General features: G+C 39.6%; 1 protein-coding gene and 1 long non-coding RNA gene across 3 annotated transcripts; both read right to left on the bottom strand.

Annotated features, from left to right (window-relative positions):
* Positions 1 to 240: 240 nt before the first annotated feature.
* Positions 241 to 16,621, bottom strand: LOC109110196. 2 transcript variants are annotated; one of them, XR_006157105.1, is made up of 7 exons: positions 15,870 to 16,621; positions 8,484 to 8,599; positions 7,879 to 7,924; positions 7,613 to 7,708; positions 7,371 to 7,491; positions 6,939 to 7,266; positions 6,340 to 6,840 (listed from the first exon to the last, which is right to left on the bottom strand). XR_006157105.1 is itself a non-coding variant. In XM_042744030.1 (2 exons), the coding sequence occupies exons 1-2, from the start codon at positions 16,039 to 16,041 to the stop codon at positions 1,211 to 1,213; spliced, it is 483 nt and encodes a 160-aa protein (XP_042599964.1). In that variant the 5' UTR covers positions 16,042 to 16,613; the 3' UTR covers positions 241 to 1,210. The 2 variants fall into 2 exon arrangements, 1 of the variants encoding a protein (XP_042599964.1); XM_042744030.1 differs by lacking the exons at positions 6,340 to 6,840; positions 6,939 to 7,266; positions 7,371 to 7,491; ... (1 more) ...; positions 7,879 to 7,924; positions 8,484 to 8,599 and adding an exon at positions 241 to 1,521 and having other exon boundaries at positions 15,870 to 16,613.
* LOC109110199 lies at positions 4,214 to 5,507 on the bottom strand. Its single transcript, XR_002021212.2, has 3 exons — positions 5,159 to 5,507; positions 4,799 to 5,080; positions 4,214 to 4,722 (listed from the first exon to the last, which is right to left on the bottom strand). It is a non-coding gene; the product is annotated as an uncharacterized LOC109110199 (long non-coding RNA).

The following is a 16,621-nucleotide window of genomic DNA, read 5'->3' as shown; positions in this document are numbered from 1 at the left end:
GCAATTTCAATTCTCTGTATGTATGTACTGTACATGTGGAAGAATTGACAATAAAGCAGACTTGACTTGACTTTATTAATATAGCACTTTATACAATACAGATTGTGTCAAAGCAACTTTACTGTATTAAACAGGAAAACAGTGTGTTGATAATGCAAGAAGACAATAGTAAACACTCAATTTTTCCGTTAATTCTTTATTCACCATAGAATAGTTGCAGGGTCTAGACAGATTGCTCTTTTTGTTTATGTTGATCCCCTTTTGAAGTTAATTGCTTCCTTTTAAATATACATATTGTTCTTTTATTGTTCTACTGTTGTGGTGTTGTGATGTACTGGGGTGGAGAGAGAAGGGACTAATCGCTCAGACTCTTTGTGTCACTTTCACTTCTTTATGTTGTCCCTGCCCAACCCTAGACTCAAAAGACAAAACATTATGACACATTGAATAACCTATAGCTCCTCACTACTAATGCAACTGCTGATAATATTTTGAATACTAAAATCTACAAACAATTATAGATTATTTTTCAATCTCTCTTAAATAGTCTTCCTTACACTTGTAAGGGACTCTGACTCTATCTTCTAATTTTGCCAAACTGTTACCATAGTACTTACAAATTTGTAGGGGGTCCAGAGAATGCCCACCACCTGGGGAAGGTGTAGTTTTTATTTTTTCCTATTTAAAAAAAAACGTGAACACTCACCCAGAGCAGTGGACAGCCATTTTTGCTGTGGCACCCGGGGAACAGTTGGGGGTTTGCTGTATTGAACATAATATTTCTTTTATACTTATTCACCATTAGCTGCTCAAAAGCATCCACATAAAGGGAAAGACTGTACAATGTCAGATGTACACTGTGGGGTTCCTTGCTTTCTTATTAACAAACATAATATATTCAGTTTCTAATACTGGAAAGAGAAACGCACAATGCATGAAATGCTGACCATGTTCATTTAATGTCGACTACTTTAACATAAGGAACAGAAAACTATAAAAACTGATATTCAAAAAAAAAAAAAAAAATCTAAAAAAACTGTAATGCTTGAGAAATTACAAATTATTTACATGCATAGTAAAACAATATCAACACATATTACCAGGAATTAAGTAAACAAACTTCCCTAAAACCAGTAAAACAATTATTGAGAATTGTTATAATTACTTAAATGCATTATTAGAACTGACATTGATTAGTGTTTTTTTGTTTTCAGTAATTTTTTAGCGTGTGGTACTCCTCGAAACAAGGAGTAACACACAATGGAGTGTTGCATGGCACACACATGTACTTTGTTAGACGCCTCTCCTTTGTCTTCCGAGAGCTGGAGAGGCAGACCCTGCAGTGCCGCCTTGTCCTGCTGCCCTGGGCGGTTGTCTGTGGGACTTTAGCAGGGAAATGCCTCGCTGTTAACCGCAGAGAATTGTCCAAAGCAGGACGGCCCCCTTTTGGTAGACACTGGGTTGTACCGTACTGCCCTCTCATCAGGTTTCTCCTGAACTCCAGGGAAGTGAAGACCTGTCCTGTTAATAGTAAATTACATTTCTGGGAAGTTACAAAGAATGTAGAGTCTAAGAGTATTTTCAGACCTGGTTAAGAACAAAATTATGTGACAACAATCGATGGAAACCAAAATTAACAACTCTGATTTTTGGTGTGATTTAAAGGGGTCATATGATTTTGCTAAAAATAACATTATTTTGGGTATTTGGTGTAATTAAACGTGTTTATGCGGTTAAAGGTTCAAAAAACACATTATTTTCCACATACTGTACATTATTGTTTCTCCTCTATGCCCCGCCTTTCTGAAACGCGTTTTTTTTTTTACAAGTCTCATCGGTCTGAAAAGCGATGTGTGCTTTGATTGGCCAGCTGTCCAGTGCTTTGTGATTGGCCGAATGCCTCAAGCGTGTGATGGAAATGTTACGCCCCTTGTCATACTGTGATGGTGTGTCCCGGTCAGAACACCAGGTAGACAAGACAAAAACAATAAAACCCATTACAAATGAGCCATTTGTTGCATCCAGTGTGGACATAATTACCGATAATAATGATTTATACAGTGTTTTTACACGTTGCATCATGCCTTGTAAACATAAAACCATGTCTACATTTGTGAGCGGAGAAACAACAAACAACAAGCTCTACTCTACATCACCGGTTCTCAATTCCAGTCCTCGCGCCCCCTAGCTCTGCATATTTTTGCACATCTCTCTGTTAACACACCTGATTCAGATAACCAGCTCATTATAAGTGAGCTCCATGCATGAACTGTGTTCCCATTGACATGGTCCCTACACAGTGTTCATTGCTCCCTACTCCCTGAGCTGGGGAAATCTGTTGAAGTTTATCTCACTTCCGTATATTCATTCAGGGATTTGCGCTGTGCAATTTCTTCATACACAGACAAGTGTGACATCATATACCTCTGTAAATAAATACAATTTAAATTCATGTCTCGCACACTTCAATGCACTTTGAATGGAACATATACGTTTGCTTCGAACTGGAATCATGGCGGAATATCCTGTGCCTTTGCAGGGCACTTACAATCGAATAGAACAAACGTCTGAAGCGATAAGAGAAACATACAAATTGTGCAGAGCAGGGGGGTGCGAGGACTGGAATTGAGAACCTCTGCTTTACACTGCGCAAAACTTGCGTTTGAATCATCAGTTGCAAATCCTATACATATGTAAACGTACTTACAGACTGCGAGTCAGAACAGCAGGCATTGTAGTCTTCTCTCCCAGGATCAGTAAACAGTCCTACATAAAATGTGCTGCACACATCTGAATATTTGGGTTGAATTGTTCTGGAACAGTGTTGTAAATAAAACTTAACCACTGATTTCTAGGTGTGTCCTCTTTTGTATGACCAAATAAATTATTTTCGCTTTCACAATGAAACAGCGTCTCCACAACATGGCAACAGCAAGAATCAAAGTTCTTTGCGTGAACATTTGGGGAGTGTTATACAAATCTTCCCACATCGTGGGTTTCCCATACTCAGAATTTGAGCTCTGCATTTAACCCATCCAAGTGCACACACACAGAAGTGAACACACACCCCAAGCATTGGGCAGCCATTTTTACTGCTGCGCCCAGATAGCAGTTGGGGATTTGGTGTCTTGCTCAAGGGTCTCACCTCAGTCGTGGTATTGAGGGTGGAAGAGAGCGCTGGTTATTCACTCCCCCCACCTACAATCCCTGCTGACTTGAACCTCGGGTTAGAAGCCAGACTCTCTAACTATTAGGCCACGACTGCCCCAAGCGAATGGGCCGCCAATGGTGAACTTGCCAATTCTGGCAATTCGAGCTGCACGGTGCTAAGCTTTGAGCAAAGGTCCCACTAGAGGACATCGGGCCCTCATGAAGTCTGTTTCTGACAGTTTGATCAGAAACATGCACACCAGTAGCCTGCTGCACTGATAAAAAATTATACTAAAAATTTTTTAAGGTAAGTGGTTGCAAACCATTCATTTTAGCTACATTTAAATAAATTTAAAGTTACTCAACTAAATTTATTTTAAATGAAGCTAAAATAAATTGATTGCAACCACTTATCTTAAATTGGGTTTAAGTTAATTCAATGAATAATTTTTTTCAGTGTGGAGTTCATTTTTTAGGACTATGGCAGTACTCCTCCTATTCTTCGTCACACAAAGGAGCAGATACCGGTGCTGTTGCTGGGACCCAATCTTTTCGCCCCCTGCAAGCAAGTAAAAAAGACGAACAAAACAGGAATACGCCAACAAATTTCCCCTGCAATAATATTCGACTATATTCCTGTGCATTATGGAAGAGTATTAGTTACATGTGAAACAAGTCTGGACTCAAACCCGCGGTCTGTGCGACAAAGTATCCAAGGGCAGTCGGTCTCAGCTAAGCCTTGGTGCCATCTGTCGACTACATGTGTATTAAGTGTGCAATCAACTGCGCCTTCATTATCTATGACATATCATTGTATTGATTGATATTTATTATTTTGTGTATATTATTTTTAAAAAGCATATTACATGTTTATGTTTATTGTTAAAATGAATAAAAATGTTTCTTGTTTTTTGTGTGGGATATGATTTATGATTTATCAGATTTAGTTTATCTGATCAAAAGACACTTCAAATGTAAAATGTTTTATTAAAATGAATACACACAAATATTGAAATTAGTACACACACACTCACACATACACACACACACACATATATAAACAATATATATATATATATAGGACAATATGAAAGAGGGGGTCCATGTAATATATACAAAATGTATAAAGGAAAGATATTATTTATTGCCCGCTGGCGCCTTTTTCTGTGTGTGTAACAGGACACAGGAGCAGCAGAGGCAGAAACAGGTGAAGCTGGTCCTGCATCGGATGACCATTGATGCAGTCTTGTCTGGGTTAAGGACTAGTGTGCCTAACAACGACCCAGGAGCTGAAACGGGCTGCACAACTCCTGATGCTATGGGGGCAGGTGCGATAGGGCACTCCCTGGTGGCAGCAGTGGGCTGTCGACCTGGTCCCAGAAGAGGAGCCTGTCCTTCTCATTTGGGGGAAGGATAAATTGATGTTTTGGGCCTGATGTCGATGGTGCTTCATCCAATTTTTCTCTCAGCGGAGAATGCTGCGTATCAGCCATAGCAATTGGCTCAGGTGGAGTCAGTACCTGAGTGAGGACACTCATTTCCTGATTCTTCTGCCACTGTTCACTATTTTCACTGAAAATAAATTACTTGTATTATATATGTTTAGAAGTATTCAGTTTATTTGAAGCAAATAATGTGCCTTGCTTACCACTGAATGAGTGTCCTAAATGTGGTGGTAATCCGAGAGGATTTTAGACCACCTGGGGGTGCAAACTCTAGCCTTCTTGGTCGGCGACTTGTGTAAAGCACACAGCTTCATACAAATGGCCTCAACAAAGCAGATGGTGCTGGGCCACAGTGCTGGACTCCCAGGATGTCCAATCAGACACCGTTTCACACTCTCCACACCCGGTGTGACTCTGGATGGTTTTCTGTGCCTTAAACTGGACCTTATCCCACCCAGTGATGTTTTGGCTCCAATGACTGCTCTCTAGTAAATTCAGATTAATGTTAATACATGTGGAATAAAATGAGATTGAAATTAAATAAAGCCCTTAAAGTGTCTTACCTGAGCCTCATCGGAGAGACTGCTTCCAGTGTCCGATGGCTGTGACAGCACTGAAGGGGCAGGGGCAAGATGCTGTCCTTCTCCACCAGATGATGTGGATGGTTCAGCCAGTGATACTGGGGGCCGAGGCAGAGGCAAAGAGGAGGGGCTGTTTTGGAGATCACAGCAGGGGTCATCCTCATACAGCACTGGAACTGTGATGTCCTCTATGATCTCTTCCTTAAACCCCTCATGTTGCAGGTCCTGGTCATCAACTTCCTCCACCAGCCTGTCTTCCTCCTCTGGGTTCTGGAGTACTGGAGTCAGTGTTTTGCCAGTCTAGCTGTAAAGGTACTCCATTCCCAGCAATTCACCTACAAGAATAAAGTAGAGAAAATGAAGTTTTTTTGTTCTTAATATTTTGTCTAATACATTAAAGGCTAAATAGATAACTTAGTAGAATATTACAAAAGAACAAATTAATGAATTTCTTGCCTGTATATGCTCCAGGAGGGCGACAGCGCTCATCCCAGGGCTTCCCTAAGACTGTTCGGCTAAGCTGGTCCACAGCCTCTCTCATGGCACTTTTTTGGAGTCTTCCATCCGGTCATCATTCCAACACATCAAGCCCTCAAGGAGATAGGCCTGAAAATGTGCATCACTGGCACTGGTTCCTGAAAGTAAAAAACATGAGGTGAAGTAACTTGTTACATGTAAAAGAGTTACGTAATTACATCAAAAATTATTGAGTTACTAGTGACTTGTCAGGCAAGACAGCTTTGTCAATGCTTATGACATCAGAAAAGAACTGTAATATTACTTTAGAGTGTGACATTCATTAATGTGACATTACTTTAAAGTAATGGAAGCAGTTACAGTGCTGATATTTTTAACAGAAAAATTTGTAATCCATATGCATGTAATACCTGGAATAAAACGGTTCAGATGGAGGTGGAATAACTCCAAGGTGGTAGAGCCATGGGCACACCTGTAGCAGCACAGCTCCACACCTCCTTTCTTCAGTGTCCCTGTCTTCATGTAGAGCGGAAAGTTCTCTGGGTCTTGGATACACTGTACGTGCTTCCGCTGTTCCTTCTATAGCTGCTGGATCCGTTTGTGGTCCAGCAGAGGCACTCCCAGAGTGTCCTTCCCGTCCGCACTGTCAAACAGATCAATCAGTGATCCAATCAATCTGGTGGTCATCATTCTGGTGTGCAGTGCCAACTCCCTCTGGGTAACGTGAGCACTGACTGCCTTTTCTGAGAAGTGGCTAGTGTTCTTTGTCACCAGCTCACCCTCCTATGCACGGCAAAGAGTGACCAAATCCTCTGGATCCCACTGAAAGAGGCACGTGGCCAGACGTGCGATGAAAATCCCATAGAGCAGATGAGCCTCTGTCGTGACACCTACAGCAAATCGCCACATGAAATGCCAGATGTCGAGGCGCACTTCAAGCTCATCCCACCCTGAAAACATGACCTTCAGCTGAGACTGGCCGTGCTGACTGCAGCAATCTCAAACATTACTTTTGGGGCTGCCTCTCCTGCCTCTCAGTAACATTTCTTCAAGCCAGCTGCCATGGGGTCCAATCCATGCCCCCCGGCGGCTGTCAGCACATAGACAAGGACCTGGCCGTGTTCATTTCCCACATTTGTGCACCAGGCAGCTGTTCCTGATGCAGCACCGGCAAGTTTCTTTGTGACCTATTGGGAAAAATAAAAAGGGTCAAAAACTGTGTTCGTTATGTACGCACACACATCCATATCTGGCAAATTTCTGGATATAAACAGGGCTGTGATACTTTTTTTGTGGAGTCCATTTTGAGAACACAGCCAAAAACAGATGTAATTTTGGCCTTGATCTCATGCTGTCGCCCCAGAACATCCCTGGCATACACAGCTAACAGCCACTAAGGTTTAGGGAGGGCAGGTAAAAGGGGAGGCTCAGCAAACACAGGAGGCTGCACAAGGGAGTACCTTGTGAATGGTTCACAGGCAGTCAGATACTGCAGGACACGGTGTGTCCATGTCTCACTGTGTTGTTCCATCAGCTACTTGTAAACCTGAGTCACACTGTTGGCCAGTGTCCTCTCCCTCATCAACCTCAACATCCAGTTGTCACATGAGTATCTAAGCAAACAACAGTATAATCATGTAAATGCTTTGGCTGGTAAAAAAATAAAAATAAAATAAATAAAAGTGCCTAGTTATGAATGATTGTCATCATGAATTACCTGTATGTCAGCAAAGCTGGAAACTGACTGTGGTGGCCCATATCCAGCTGTCCTACTTACATTTCATGTCCTGAAGAACAGTTCTCCTCACACGCGTTCACTGGGAGAGCATGAAGGGCTCCTTTCATGTTGACGTCATGTAAATAAAAAAAAATAAACATGTTAAACAATCAGGCCAACTTTATTTTATATTCAATGAGGACAGGGATGGAGGTAGTTAGTGTTTGTGAATTTGCACTCACCTGAAGATAGATCAAACATTTAGAATGTCATGCAACATTTGTGAAATCTTGCTGGTGTGTGCCACTTAATCTGATATGGTGAAACTCCGCACAAACCTAGAAAACCAAAAACACGCACAAGTAAGTGTATAACCAACGATTGATGTAAAAAAGAGAAAGCCGAGTCTGTGTCCTGTTATGTGAGGACACATCACACAACTTGATCTTCAACTCAATAGAAGTTAATAATAAAAATAATAATAATAATTATTATTAATAGAAGTTACCTTAAGTGTTGAGGCTCACTCTTTTGTATTCAGAATCCAGCTCAGCCTGCAATTAAAGAAAGTTTGTAAAGGTTTACTACAAGTTTGTAGACTGCTTTTGTAAATTTATTATATTCCAGAATTCATGTCTGTGTATTAGCTTTAACCTAATTTTGGATTAATACTCTTAGCTGCTAGTTGTTTAAAATCTGACCAAATAAAAATCACATTTACCAGGGCATTTCCCCCCAAAAAAGCATTGTATGGCTAAGATGATCGTAGAAACATTTGACACAAAATGGTCTCCACAATCGACTTAACGTTAGCTCACGATGCTTTTGACAAATGCAGCCCTAAACATCGCAGTTAACAGCAGTGACATTCAAAACGTACGTTAGGACTGCGTTTACCGAAAAATGCTGGCTAACTTTAACATTAGTGCCATTCTTTGACGTTAACATTATACTTTAACCAGTGATGATAAAATAATATTCAAAATACTCATTCAAAGGCACTAGGGAAACGCAGGGCTTTACAGCGCTGTGTAAAAACATTCCTTTATCGTGGTATCTTACAACACTCAAAAAGCAAATAAGAAATTTTCACAGTTGTTTTGATTTACTTACTAGTTGTCCCATTAAGTTTGCTCTGGTCGTTTGCGAGTCTCCGCCATATTAAATGGATTCTTCTCTGAACGTCGGTTAGAGCAACGTTGTGACGTCGCTTTACGTCACTCTGTAAACTTAAAAATAATAATTTAAGTAGAAGAGTTTTCTCAAAACTGTTGAGCTACACAAAAATAAAACTAAATTCCTCATTCAGAAAATTTAATTGTTATAAGTTGCATCAACGATTTAGCAATTTAATTGCAGTGTTCTTATTCTTTAATTTAGTAGTACTGTTCGGTTTACATTGTGGATAGCTGGCCAATCAGAGCACACCTCGCTTTTCAGCTTTGTAAAAAAACTACAGGTTTCAGAAGGTGGGGCATAGAAGAGAAACAATAATGTACAGTATGTGGAAAATAATGTGTTTTTTGAACCTTAAACCGCATAAACACATTTCATTACACCAAATACACAAAATAAAAATAATGTCCTTTTTAGCAACATCATATGACCCCTTTATATGCATTCAAATAATTAGACATACTTACAGATTTTGGTAACAATAAAAACAGAACGTGAGAAAAAACTTTTAAAAATTAATTTTTGTGTTAAACTTTAAATAAACCAATGTTAAATTGTGTAGGTTTTGTGATTTTAATTAATTAGGAAAGCTTTTTGATTGATAACCTTTAATTTAATCATTAAAAAGAGGTCCAGAAAAAAAACAAAAACAGAATCCATAAATAATTTGGAAAAAATAAATAAAACGGAATTTGGGAAAAAATTTAACTGATTTCACAGGGCCCTAGATATGATGATATGAGTTGGCTGAGATCGAGCTATATTGTTTATTTTATCTGGCAGATATATCAGTGCCACTTGGTTATTAAAAACTGCAAAAGAACAGTCACTTTGGTCACTTATTGTTTCCAAACAAAAGGAAAAATTTATCAATATCGGCTTGGCCAAAATGAAGTTAAAAAGTATCGGCATATCGGATATCGGCAAGGTCCAATATTGTGCATCCCTACAATATTTGCCTTGCACTTCAATTTAAGATGTGTAAGGGAGTACAGTGGTCCTAGTAAAAAAGTTAGTCTGGAGCCCTGTTAGTATGACAATATTTTGCTCGTAAGTGTTTTTGAGGCTTTGAATATATTGCTAGCCTTCTATATGCATCACACAAAAAGAATATAAAACAGCATTAATTGACACCGAAGCCTTAATAGACGTGTTTTCAGTCATTCTGGAAACATAAGTTATGTTTACAAGACATCAGTTTGATACAAATCATTTCTGAGAAGGAAAAAAACTCATAGATGAGAATGTAGAGTGAATAAGTCATATATAATGATTTGCCTTTTGCTATTTTAAACATGCTTCCCACAGGTTTGAATTTTACTTGCGGTGGTAGCCGGGTGCAAAATCCTCCTTTTACCCATGGCACAAAAATGGTCTACTACATGTGACAAATAACAAATAATGTGTGATTTTTAACAATATTTCAATTTATTGAAATTATTTTTAATTATACAGGCTTCTATTACATTTAATTACATACTAATATTATGTATTATTATATGCATTGTAAATTCTGCAAAATTACAGCATTTAAATGGTAGAGTTCTCCTTACTTTGTCCCATTCTATGAGAGAGGCACTATATGACACATATTTTACTGATACTAATAAAATATATATTTAATATGTCAAATAATGTTCTTCGTCTTTTCTTCCTGTGGGAAAACATCCCAACCAGAAACTACAATAGTTTACGATGAATCAAATTGAAATTAAATGAAATACAATTAATTGTGTAACCAAAATACAAATAATGCCCAGAAAAAAAATTTATAAATAAAAATAAACAAGCACGAAATACACAGGGACTCTTATTTTGAAATGTGTATGCTGTTGCGGGCTGATCCTTCAGATCAGAGAGAAAATATGCATTCTTACAACCGTCTAAAACATATTATATAACAGTCATAAAGTAGACATTGTCATAATTCATCAGCTCGAAGTTATAAGCAATCGCTTGGCATAAATGTGCACTATTCATCGATTGAGAATCACTTTGAAGCAGTCTGAACTAAGCGCTGTTGAGCTTGTTGAACATACAACAGTGCCGCCTTGTGATGCTGCAACGTGCAGCGCTCTTTTTTTTTATCAATTATTTTTTAAGTTTAAAAATCAATAGGCTGTATCGTGATTTATTTTTTTCCATCCCCAAAATATAAGACGACTTAAAATGATCAAGACGTTTGTTTTACCATTTCATGTTTTGAAGACTTTTATGACAATAAATTTAAGAAAACTCACCCGAATGGAATTTGCTTTATTCACACACATGCCCCTTTAAATACATTTTACAGTTTGCGCACATCAATTTTTATTTGCGACTGAACCACCCGCTTTGTTGATCCCTGTCTTTGTCTGTGAAATATCCACGGCTCCTCTGCAGCGCACGTGGGAACATCAGTGGGAGGAAACAGTTCTCGCTAGGGCTGGACCAGAATATTTGATTATTCGAATATTGTTCGGTGGGTTGGCATTTGATTTTCAATTTTGAGATTTGAATATTCTTTTTTTTTTTTTTTGAACATCTGGCATCCCCCGCTAAACGGTTCTCATTCACCCTTGAATATGAACTGCCCATGAGTCATGATTCAGTTAATCTGGAAGAGAAGACAAAAATGCCAAGACCTTGAATATGAATTAGTACTTTAAATTGAGTCAGGGCAAGACAAAGGCAAATGTGCCAAATATGCGATTTGAAACTGGCCTCCCACAACAGCACATCAATTTTGAAAAATCACCTGAGTTCTGTAAGTAGTAAGCCTATAGTATATTGTTGGTGTAAAATTGTTGGTGTCTTTTATCCAGCATGTTAATCAGTAATTTTACACATGATATAACGTGCACTTTATTTGCTTAGAAAATTTGCGAATACGGCAGAAAAACATATAGTAGCCCAGCCTAATAATAATTTGTCTATATTAAAAGTATTGCTCTTTACAGACCTGTGTGTTTTGAATCACTAGTGCAGTGTCCATTCTCTGAGCTTATAAGCCCTGCCCTCGTGAGGCACGCTGCTTCTGGCTCAAGCCGTTCTGTAGTTTATTAAAAGTTCATTAATTCTGAACCTGTCGCACGTCCATATTGCACCAAAATGTGACACTGCACTCCCTTGGATCCGCAGCAACACACCTGCCACGTGTGAAGTCGATTGGATGAATGGTTCTCGACATAATAAAAGGCAAACAGACAGACAAACACACAGAGATTCCTGCCTTTATTAAACCGTGTTATGCCGCACCACAACAGCTAAAGTCTACACTGAACGCAACAAAGCAACCACTGTAAATCATTTGAAATTTGTGTCAATACGTCATAAATAGAACGCAGCAGCAGTTTACTGTCGGGAATTTGTCAGTCGTGCCCACCGCATCGCATCCAGTGTAGACAGCATAATAGGTTCTATTGTATGCCATAACGCTCGCATCCGGTGTAGACACGGCATTGGAGAGAAGAATATGTTCAGCCCCCTCCCTCCGAAGCTTCGAATATTAATTGTTGATTACTACCGAATCTTAGAAGCTCAAAAAATGGTATTCGGACCAGCCCTAGTTCTCGCGCACACAGCACGAGCAGACACGAAATGTGTAGGGCGAGGGGAGATTTAACACTAGTTAATCAATCTCGGATGGTTATTATCTTGGATGGTCATTATTTTGGGCGGATATAAAAAGTATGAAGATAAGAATAATAAAAGCAAAAATGTTTCTCCGTATATACCTGAGCAGCCTGCCCAAGTCAAGTCTATGTGTGGGAAGCACTGTGTGTGTTGACAGCACATTTATTAAAAAGAAAAAATGAAATATCACATGGTCCTAAGTTCGCCAGGAGCAGGGTTGGCCACCCCTGTATTTAACTCAGGTGCTGTCCATTTCTTCTGATCATCCTTGAGATGGTTCTACACCTTCATTTGAGTCCAGCTGTGTTTGATTATACTGAATGGACTTGATTAGGAAAGCCACACACCTGTCTATTTAAGACCTTACAGCTCACAGTGCATGTTAGAGCAAATGAGAATCATGAGGTCAAAGGAACTGCCTGAAGAGCTCAGAGACAGAATTGTGGCATGGCACAGATCTGGCCAAGGTTACAAAAAAATTTCTGCTGCACTTTAGGTTCATTAGAGCACGGTGGCCTCCATAATCCTTGAATGGAAGACGTTTGGGATGACCAGAACCCTTCCTAGAGCTGGCCGTCCGGCCAAACTGAGCTATCGGAGGAGAAGAGCCTTGGTGAGAGAGGTAAAGCAAAACCCAAAGATCACTGTGGCTGAGCTCCAGAGATGCAGTCGGGAGATGGGAGAAAGTTTGTAGAAAGTCAACCATCACTGCAGCCCCTCTACCAGTCGGGGCTTTATGGCAGAGTGGCCCGAAGGAAGCCTCTCCTCAGTGCAAGAAACATGAAAGCCCGCATGGAGTTTGCAAAAAAAAAAAAACAATAAAAAAATAAGATTCTCTGGTCTGATGAGACCAAGATAGAACTTTTTGGCCTTAATTCTAAGAAGTACGTGTATGTGGGGAGAAAACCAGGCACTGCTCATCACCTGTCCCATACAGTCCCAACAGTGAAGCATGGTGGTGGCAGCATCATGCTGTGGGGGTGTTTTTTCAGCTGCAGGGACAGGATGACTGGTTGCAATCGAGGGAAAGATGAATGCGGCCAAGTCAGAGGGATATCCTGGATCAAAACCTTCTCCAGAGTGCTCAGGACCTCAGACTGGGCCGAAGGTTCACCTTTCCAACAAGACAATGACCCTAAGCACACAAGCTAAATAATGAAGGAGTGGCTTCACAAACAACTCCGTGACTGTTCTTGAATGGCCCAGCCAGAGCCCTGACTTAAAACCCAATTGAGCATCTCTGGAGAGACCTGAAAATGGCTGTCCACTAACATTTACCATCCAACCAGACAGAACTGGAGAGGATCCTGCAAGGAGGAATGGCAGAGGATCCCCAAATCCAGGTGTGAAAAACTTGTTGCATCCCAAAAAGACTCATGGCTGTATTAGATCAAAAGGGTGCTTCTACTAAATACTGAGCAAAGGGTCTGAATACTTAGGACCATGTGATAATTCAGTGTTTCTTTTTTAATAAATGTGCAAAAATGTCAACAATTCTGTGTTTTTCTGTTAGTATGGGGTGCTGTGTGTACATTACTGAGGGAAAAAAATGAACAAATGATTTTAGCAAATGGCTTCAATATAACAAAGAGTGAAAATTTTAAGGGGGTCTGAATACTTTCCGTACCCACTCTGTGTGTGTGTGTATATATATATAAGTTGCACAATTAAGTGAAATGAATGAATTTAAGCATTTTCAATTCAGAAGCAGATTTTTATTTTCTAATTTTGTGTGTGTCTTGAAAGTCGGATCTTCTCATGTGATTTCGACCTGCTCAAAAACAACACTTAACCCCTATTAACTCGTTACAAGTCACACCGGTGTGATTAGCCCTAAAAACCAATCGAGCACCTCTGGATGACTGGATGGAAATGGCACTCCAAAAACGTACGATCATTACAACCTGGCAGAACTGGAGAAATCTGCAATGAGCAAATGGCAGAGGATCCCCAATCCAGATTGACAAACCTCGTTGGCATCTTCGACAAAAGACTCATGTTGTATTAAATCAACAAGGGTGCTTCTAGCAAATACTGAACCAAAGGGTCTGTACTACTTAGGACTCTGTGATAATTTTCAGCGCGTACCTTTTTAATAAGACCTACTTGCATGTTTCCCACACATGTGATTTATTTGTGGCGGCTGTTTGTACATTTAATCAAAACTGACCACCACAACTTAGATTTTAGAGCAAAAGGCTTTGACTTCATTGAATAAACATGAGCACTGCACGGTTTCAAATCAAAACCAATGCGGTGTGTATATTTATATATATATGAATTTCAGAAGGATTAACCGACTGTGAATTTAGAAAAATTTTCGATTCAGAAGCAGATTTTTTTTTTTTTCATTTTGCATGTAATGCTTGAAAGTCGGGATCCTTCTCATGTTGTTTCGCCTGTGAACAACTTTAACCCGCTGCTTCACACCGGTGTGATTACTTTTCAGTGATCCCGTCATTCCCTGCTGAATCAAATCCGCTTTGCGCAAAGCAGGCCTCCTGCTAAGCAAACCATAATGACATTTGTAAATATATATGATGATGTATATGGGGGCGGCAATAATGATCCTTACAAATACCGTATAATCAACTACATGTTTTTATTGTAGATTGTGTAGGCACTGTGGGAAACTCTGCTCTTATCCCAGTTTGACCTGTATATATGGGGGCGGGGGAGTGCCGCCACAAATAGAGTGTAAGGCTGTGGGAAACACTGTGTGAACACTCCCGTTTTTCCCGGGAGTCTCCCGTATTTGACACCCATCTCCCGCCCCCCTCCCGTTTTGTTATTTCTCCCGGGAAACTCCCGTAATTTTTATGGCCCTACCTCATAATAAGAATGATCACATCAATACATTATTCCAAGGTTGTCCAGTTGCCAGATCTTGTATGAAACCCATCCTACTCACACAATAGATACATCATACAATTTTGAACCCATCTGTGATCTCTGTTGAGCAGTTGATATCTGCGCAGGTAGACGGGGGAATTTGAATCAAGCATCACACTAAAAATGGCATTAGAAAGCTCAGGTGGTGCTATGGCGAAAAAAAAAAAAAAAAAATATAGCTGCAAATATAACAACAGCTGGTCGAAGGAATTTAATTTCTTATCACGAAGCAGCATCGACAATTCCCACGCTTTTTGCAAAGTATGTCGCATTGATTTCAGTATCGGACACGGTGGGAAAAACGACATAACGCAGCACAATAAATCCCAATGGCACAATCACGCTGTGGAGGCACAAAGGGGCACACCCGCGATTTCAAACTTCAAGTACATGGAATTTTTTGTTACATGTTCCACATGCACCACAGTGTCTCCTTTTATGTAATATAAAATTTGTTATAATAAAGATAAAGAAAAAAGAAACATGAATTGTTATCACAATAATTCTTATTAATAATTATGTATTATGTGTATATAACTTGCCTCTGACCCGCCCCAAACCCAACCCCCATCTGTCGAGTCCCGCCCCCTGCGTTGTGTCACATGACAAGCATGACGTGTTGCCATGGAAACAATAAGGCGCTACATTCTAAAATAAGTGTAGAGATACTTTCTAAAATAACGGTCACCTAAAAACTCACGCTGGGGGCTCAGCATTAAATCATTTTATATTTAATTTTTAAAATATATGTTTCATTTATGTTCACGCTGGGGGCGAATCAAATGAGTGAGTTCAGCTTTGAGAATGAAAACTAACCTGTTTGTGTCTCAGTTTCTTCATGTTTTACTCTGAATGTTTCTTCATTCATTGTGTCTTCACTCTCCTCTTTAATAAACACCATCTCTATTTGTTCCTCAGTATCTTCTGGTTTCACTTTGAAAGTGTCTTCAATCCGCATGTCTTCACTCTCCTCTTTAATGAACGCCATCTTTAAAATAGTAAGTTTGAGATGAGAGTAATTAAAAAAGAAAGCAAAATAAATCCAAACTAAATCCCTAGTTCAGTAGTCAGATGGACTTAAATCACCTGATTCAACGAAAACAATCAACACTAGCTGTACAAATGAATAAAAGAACACAAATTATACATAAACGCCATTAAGGCGTTTAAATGATTAATATAATTCGTATTTAATGATTTGGCGATTGCACTGTTTTGATCGGCGTGTGACGTCAGAGCGCGGTGAATCGAGCGCTTCGAATCACTGAATCATTTTCCGAATCATTTGATTCAATACGGATATTCGACTCTAAACCCCGGTTCTCTCACCACTGCTCTACAGTGGCCGAGCTCGTGTTTACGATACACTGATTCACGATACAGGGAGCGAAAGAGACGCACCTTTTATAATTACTGTTAGATAAAGGTTTACAGTGTTGAATTTCATTTTACATCGTTTGTAAAAACTACAAAATTGCCCGAACGGGTTGCATTGAATGAAACATTTTAGTTGCTTAAAACACAAACCTTTTCTTCAGCCGAATCTCAGACGTATTAGCGCGGCGCAG

This window comes from Cyprinus carpio, chromosome A4 (assembly GCF_018340385.1).
Source record: "Cyprinus carpio isolate SPL01 chromosome A4, ASM1834038v1, whole genome shotgun sequence".
Taxonomy (NCBI): Eukaryota; Metazoa; Chordata; class Actinopteri; order Cypriniformes; family Cyprinidae; genus Cyprinus; species Cyprinus carpio.
Note: the sequence above shows the minus strand (reverse complement) of the source record. Positions and strands in the feature narration are given on the sequence as shown.